The following is a 7380-nucleotide window of genomic DNA, read 5'->3' as shown; positions in this document are numbered from 1 at the left end:
CACATGCATTAGTTCTAATTTTGTCCACGACGGAATGTCGCTACCGTCAACGCGGAGTTCTCGGCTGAGAAGCCAGGAGCCTTAAATATTTTTGATGCAAGGCATATAATGCTTACTTTTTTTTATCATTAACTTTATACAATACGTCCACTAACATGTTTTCATTATCATTTAAAAAATCCCGAACAGTTTATTTTTAGGTAGTCCCCTTTTGGTGGACTTCTTTCACGTGGAATGCCCCATATATATACAGGGTGATTATTAATGACTGTTCCCACTTTTTACCATAGAAGCACGCATTTGTAATTTCTAATATAATATGTTAGAAATACGTATCCGTCGGTAAATCATGCTCCTATGGTAAAACGTGGGAACAGTCATTAATAATCACCCTGTATGTATATATATATATATATATATATATATATATATATATATATATATATATATATACATATATATATATATAATTTCAACTTAAAATTATCTTGATGCAACGTCTTGGAAACAAGCTTATCGAAATCCGAATATATTAGCATTATTTATATTAACAAATTATTTAATCCTTTTTATAAATCCATAGTATGTGTTCCATGTAAGATATGCTCCATCTCTTTATCATTGTCGCTTTTTGCAAGCGCATTTGCAACAATATCTTGATAATACTCGCAAAACACACTACGATTATGTGAAACAAGTATTACAAATCGGGCAGCGATAACCACTAATTCCTCTTGTAGCGAGGAGAGGCCTAGTGGTACTTGTTGAGGCGCAGTAGATTGAGATTGAATAATTCTCTGTACAAACTGTCTAATTCGTAAACCTAAAACGATATATTTATAATCAAGCCAAAAATAATTTAACAAGTATTAAATCCATTGTGAAATTTATTTTTACACTTACTGACAAGATATCTGATCTTATGTTTTGTATCTACAAGATCATTTATTTGACCTTCTAATAATGTTTCTAATTCTGGTGACAACTCGGGAGCATGGACTTCCTGTAATGTCGTTTTTACATCTGTTTTTACTTGGAGTATAATATTTGGCATTGCAGCTTCTAAATCTCTGCAAAAAAAAGTAAAAATTATTTATAAAACTATTTATATTATTAATGAATTTCAATATTTAATATTAATTATTTCTGAATCATATACAATCATATCAAATACACAAAGAAATATATATATATATATATATATATATATATATATATATATGTATGTGTGTGTATGTATGTATGTATGTATGTATATATATATATATATATATATATATATATATATATATCTTTTCGATTAAATAATAAAAGATTAAAAAATGATTAACATATCTTATTATAACTTATCAATTATAAGTTATTTCACGTACTTATTCGAATGTACAGAATCCAACAATGCGTTTAAATGTTTCTTAATATTCTTTTTAAAGTTTGAGATCCCATAAATTGGTGCACCAATTGTATTATTCACCAATAAAATCACAGAACCAATGACACTTAATCTGCTAGTTATATCACGCAATTCCAAAAGTCTTCCTTGATCCAACATCAATGTCTAAAAAATAAAAATTATTGTGTGTATATATGTACACACGCACGCACGTACGCATATGTATTATGTGTATATACACCTCTGCTTTTAACAATATTTTTAATACAATATATTTAGTATTATAAAATTAATATTTAATTTGGATCATTGATTAATAAATGTTTAATGTTTTGTTATAATATACTACTTCATTTTTAGTTAATAGCATGCTGTTCATAAATGTGAAAATTTGTAAGTCAAAGTAGTTATAAATACAAGGATATCTGTATTTCAGATAGGTCTATACCTCAGCATCTGGATTGAAATCCCATTCTAGAAGATCAAGGTACGCTTCTGTCAATAAAGAATGAGTAATTTGTCGTACATTATTAATACCGCTCGATGAACTTGTGACTTTTTCTGGATCGAAGTGTCTCAGTAACCATTTTTCTGTGTATTGCAAGCCGTTTGAATTAATTTTTAAAAATTCAGCAAACTTTTTTTTCTCGTATTCAATACTTGCTGCAACGATACTTGGTCTCATCATTGTAATAGTATAGTTTGCTAGGTCCAATCTCATTAACTGCAACAATTCCATGACACCTTTGAATGTCTCAATAACGTCTATTTGCTGCGACAGCTCTTTGATTTTGTCGTCTCTTATTGGCGCACATATTTTACTCATAATAGTTATAATATATTGCGCGTAATGGTGAAAATCTAATACGCCTTTCTCTGCTTGCTGCTTGATTAACTCCAAATCGAGCACTTCTCTAATATTTTCTTTAATTCTCACGTTGTGTGGTGGTACAAGTTCATCTAGAGACTGAAATAAACAAAGAATATGTTGTTACATCTCGTTTGATGCTTTTGAACATTGTCATGAAACAAAAGAGAATTATTACTTCTTTAATTTCTTTCATTAAAATCAATGCTTGTGAATAATCTGGCGGATCTTTGGCCAACTGCTCTGCTAACAGATTCCAGAAAGCTTTGTGCATTATTTCTTTTACTCGCCTATGAAAACTACCATCTTTCGGCTCCAATTTTTGCAGTTGAAAATTCTTATCTACCGCGATTTCGTGCGCTAAGGCCATATTTTTCATTCCATTGGCAGCTTTTATAATTTCATCAAAAGATACGAATTTCGGTGGCGATGCCGCTGTTAATCCAGCTGTCATAAAATTTGACATTGTAGATTCTCTACATTGACATAAAAGACATACAAAAGATAAATACAAAACTATAATGTATATAATGTAACATAATGTTCATATTAAACATTAATTAATTATAATGACTTAACGATAAAGTATTTGTTATATATTTGCTCTAGATTCTGACTACATACCTATTTTGAACTTCATTTTCTGTATTTGTATGTACATTAGTATCATAGTTCATTGATGTACCAGCGTCGTTTGTATTCTGCTTTTGTTCATCCTCATTCTCCATTTTTTTGTTGCTAAACATAATAAAATAAATTTAATAATAACGAAATAATAGTTATAGAAATATTATTTATAAAATGAAAAACAAAATCAATATGCTATTACATTTGTTACATAAAATTTTTCTGGCGTGTTGAATGGCTGCTGGAAAAATCTTGAATTTCTAAAAATCTTTTAATAGTCAATCCTGCAGCTAATCAATGTATATGAAAAATTTGTCATATGACAAATGCAATAGCACCCTAAGAAATTTAAGTTTGAAATAGTTATGAACAATTAAGATTTAATATTGTCATAAAAATTTATCTCAATGCAATATAGTCTGTTACCTATTACATTTAGCTCAATGCCTCAATTGACATACATGTAGTTAAATAATTTATAAGATAAATAATACTTATAAAATATCATTGTTACTACTGATTTATTATTAATCACACAGTGATTTTTATAAGTGTTATTTATAAAATAAAAGACAAGTAAGAAGGCTAACAAGACAATTTAAGTTTCTAATAATCATTAAAATGTAATATACAGGGATGGATAAAATAATGAACACCTAAGAAATTCACTACATTTTTTATTAATAAGAGTTTAATTCATCATTTGTTTTTAATTTCCATTTTATCTTTATTTGAAATAAGATTATATAATACTAGAATAGCTTCCAAGAATATTGTTCTTCTGTTTTTTTTTTTGTAGCAGAACATCTTTTAATTAAATATATTTAATTATATTGATTATTTAAGTGATTATAAGTAATGTTGAAGAAAAAAAACTTGGTTCTCATGTTATTTTTCTTTTTAAATTGTTTTTTGTTTTTCAAAACTTCAAAGTTTTTCCTGTCAACATGATTGTTTAACTTAAATATCATTGAGTTATTGTGAGCAGTTTTGAAGGACAAAGTAAAAAATAAGATTTTCTCCTTCAATATCTCTTAAAAGGTAATCTGTTAGAAGAATATATAATATTACATTGGTGATATTATTTTTAAGTACTATAAAACTTTATTCAAAACAAGGATAAAATCTGTTTTAAAGCAAATGATGACTCAATCTTTTATTCATAAATAAGTAGATGTAATTAATAATGACTTTTGATTAGTAACTAAACAATAGAAACAACAATACCTTTTAAGAACAATATTTATAAGAAAAAAAAAATAAAAACCAGCAAAACAATTCAGTTTGAAATAATCATTAAAATGTAATATAATTTGTTGATTGTTATGTTTAGTTAAATGCTAATGATGGATATATTAGATATGTAAAATTGTTTTGTGATTAATAATTACAACAGCAATATTTTAAAATTACATTAATTTAATTCTTATAAATATAAGAATAAAAAACAAAAATAATTCAACTCAAGTTTGAAATGATTGTTAAGACATGGAAATATAATATGTTTTTTGTTATGTTTAGCTAAATGTCACAAAAGATAATATTAATCTTTAATTTTTTTTAATGATTAGCAATACTGTTACACACTCAAACAAATCATTATCAAACAAAAACTATTATCAAACTGACCGAGATAATATAGCAGGGATAAAATTTAATAATGTTGTAGGTCTCAACTTGTGACTAAATAAAATATAGCAAAGAGTCATACCCCATATTACTCCAGCACTGACTAAAACTTTGTTCCTGACAAAATATTATCAAATCACATATGTTCTTCATAATTATTTCTTGGAGATTGAAAAATATAATAGTATAAAAATAAATCAATTACTAATATTTATAATGAAATATTAGATGTTACAATGTTACAGCAAGACTTCTTTATAAAAAGAAAAGCTTGAAATTTGCAAGATTCTAAGATAGAGAGGAAAAATAACAGTCATGAGTTTGCTATGTAAACAAAGCTTCCAAGCGACATACCTGTCTGGCATAGTACTGAGTGCAATGCGTATATATAGATATTATTTAAAAGACTGGCATAATCCACACATAAGTTTGGATAGATCTGCTGATCCGCAACTTTAAAACGCGCTTCAAAACGAGAAGTAGGTCAGCTTGTAACTATAAAAAGAACATCCATGAAGGAATGTGCGAACTGTATCTCTTTACGGCGTATCCTTACTGAGTAGGAATTACGGCAGGAGTCATGCAGGTTAATCGCACACGGTGTAGACGACAGTCACCGTAAAAGTCCTGTCCTTCCTGTGCGTAGCCTTCAGGCCCGCTGGTACATTGGATCTGTTTGCGAACACGCGTGCTCGCTGATCAGCATCCCGTGATAATCCGCGAACAAATTTGGAAACAGCTGTGAGACCACGCACCTATAACATCTTGGACTTGTCAAATTTGGCCGAAAATGTATTGCGCAGCGCCGCGTTTGAACGTCACGCAAGTGCACGTTGAAATGCACGAGTCGAGAAATGACTTATTGAATCAATGTCGAATCGACATCAATTCCATCATCATTTATCACTGGGTAGGCCGCCAGTATTCATGTCAATTCTTTTATGTTTGAGAACTTAAGTTATCATCTTAAGATGCCATCCACCAATCAGAGAGCTGTATTAGTACCTTAAGACTACAAATTCTTAAGGCTGCGTTTACTTTCGCGCTCACAGTGCTTGTAAACATTATTTGTCCTTGTTTAATATTTATAAACAAGAATAAAACGATGCTTACAGCGCGTGAGCTTCTAAAGTAAAAGCACTTAAAACTCTAAGGTCGGTATTCATAGTTGATTTTTATTTCAAGATTGTCTTAAGTAACGTCTCAAGATGCTAATACGGCTCTCTGATTGGTTGATGGCATCTTAAGATGATCTTAAATATAAGAATCGACTATGAATACCGATCTAAATAATAAAGAAGCACAAACTGGCATGCTGATTGGTTAACAGTGGCCACCAATCAAAATCAAGAATAAAGGGCCAACAGCTGACTCTTTTCGACTGCACTCCAAAATTATTATACAACTAAAAAAACTACAGCATATATAGTCTAAACTATAACTTTTTAATTACTATAATACGATATTAGTATGCAGTCCTGTGCAAAATAACATATACAGTGTGTTCCAAGTTCGACAACGATCAAATATATCGATCAAAATAGGAATTCTCTTGAAAAATGTTTTATACAAACGTTGTAGGCATGGAGTTAGGAGAATAGAAGGCTAAACTCAGCACTTCAATTACGTTCTCGTTTCGTGTTCCTTATTGGGAAGATGGTCGCTGAAAAGAGTAACTTCTTACGGATGAGCGCCATTTGTAATAGTTACACTAACTTGACTTTTCATGTATTTTCATAGAGTTCAGTGTTTCTACCCCAATATTGAAATATTTATTTGTAAACCAAAAAATCAAGCAGAAAATGAAATTAATAAACAAACGAATAAAAATTATAAAAAACAAAAAATGTAATTTCTAAATGTTTTATGTTTTTTAAGTTTATGTTGTTACATAAGTTTGTGTTAATTTATGCATCTGTTAATGTATATGATGGTGATAAATAAAAAGGAAATGAACATAGAAACGGATATTTAATGAACTACTAAGTTTATATTTTCTTATAATGAAAATGTACAATCATTTAAAAAAGGTTGAATAGATATATCAAATAAACTTTTATCGTACAACATTAAGTAATTATAAAGACTTCAAGTTACTTCAATACAAATTGAAATATAAATCTCAGACCTTATATTAAACTATTTGATATCAGAGTAAATAAACAAATAGTTTTCAAAAATCGAAATTGATTATCATGGTTTTCTTTAATGACTCGGTCGATTCCATTTCAAATTGTCAAATTTAATTATCGATGTAAAATCCTTAATTTCCTTGGATGCACAATTATTTCATCCTTAAAATATATAATATATACAATTACAAGGAGTATAAATATATATACCATAAATATATATACAGTTAAAAAGAGTATAAATTAAATAGTATCTAATGTTTTCAAAATTTCATTTAAATTATTAATACTCGATACTTTAATATATCTTGAAAAGGGCATAATCTCATCATCGATATAAATATTAATATGTAAATTTGGAAAGACAACAATTCTTTTTCTTATGCTAAAATCACTTTCAACTTTCGTAAAACCAAAGAATTTGTCGTTTCCAGTCAAAAATCCCCAATCCGAAGAAGGCAGCTCTACTAAATTCAAGTTCTGTTGCAAATATTTAAATTTAATTTCATCTGATGCATGATATATTTCCGTAAAATTCTTTCCATTATGTCCCTAAAATGTAAGTTTTCGTATTAATTACTAATCAAATATACTATTTCATAATTATTATGTAATTTTTCATAATATAACCTCTCTGTCGCTTGTTTGACGCAACTTCTATTTTCCATTTCCGATTATTGGACTCATTGTCAGCTTGTAACACGATGTACACCCAAGGACTTTGATTCTGT

The 7380-nt window shown here is 28.6% G+C and overlaps 1 protein-coding gene across 4 annotated transcripts; it reads right to left on the bottom strand.

Annotated features, from left to right (window-relative positions):
• Window positions 1-528: 528 nt before the first annotated feature.
• Window positions 529-5483, bottom strand: LOC105204465 (T-complex protein 11-like protein 1). Of its 4 annotated transcripts, none has more exons than XM_039446382.1 (9): window positions 5074-5483; window positions 4872-5012; window positions 4518-4634; window positions 2886-2999; window positions 2440-2737; window positions 1842-2360; window positions 1374-1558; window positions 904-1070; window positions 529-823 (listed from the first exon to the last, which is right to left on the bottom strand). In XM_039446382.1, exons 2-9 carry the CDS (start codon window positions 4880-4882, stop codon window positions 570-572), a joined length of 1665 nt encoding a protein of 554 aa, XP_039302316.1. In that variant the 5' UTR covers window positions 4883-5012; window positions 5074-5483; the 3' UTR covers window positions 529-569. The 4 variants fall into 4 exon arrangements, with proteins under 4 accessions (XP_039302316.1, XP_039302320.1, XP_039302319.1 ...); XM_039446386.1 differs by having other exon boundaries at window positions 570-823; window positions 4600-4634; window positions 5074-5480; XM_039446385.1 differs by lacking the exon at window positions 4518-4634 and having other exon boundaries at window positions 570-823; window positions 5074-5479.
• Between the last annotated feature and the right edge of the window lie 1897 nt (window positions 5484-7380).

Source organism: Solenopsis invicta, chromosome 1 (genome assembly GCF_016802725.1).
Source record: "Solenopsis invicta isolate M01_SB chromosome 1, UNIL_Sinv_3.0, whole genome shotgun sequence".
Lineage (NCBI taxonomy): Eukaryota > Metazoa > Arthropoda > Insecta > Hymenoptera > Formicidae > Solenopsis > Solenopsis invicta.
The sequence above is the reverse complement of the archived record's forward strand: the minus strand, read 5'-3'. Positions and strand labels throughout refer to the sequence as shown.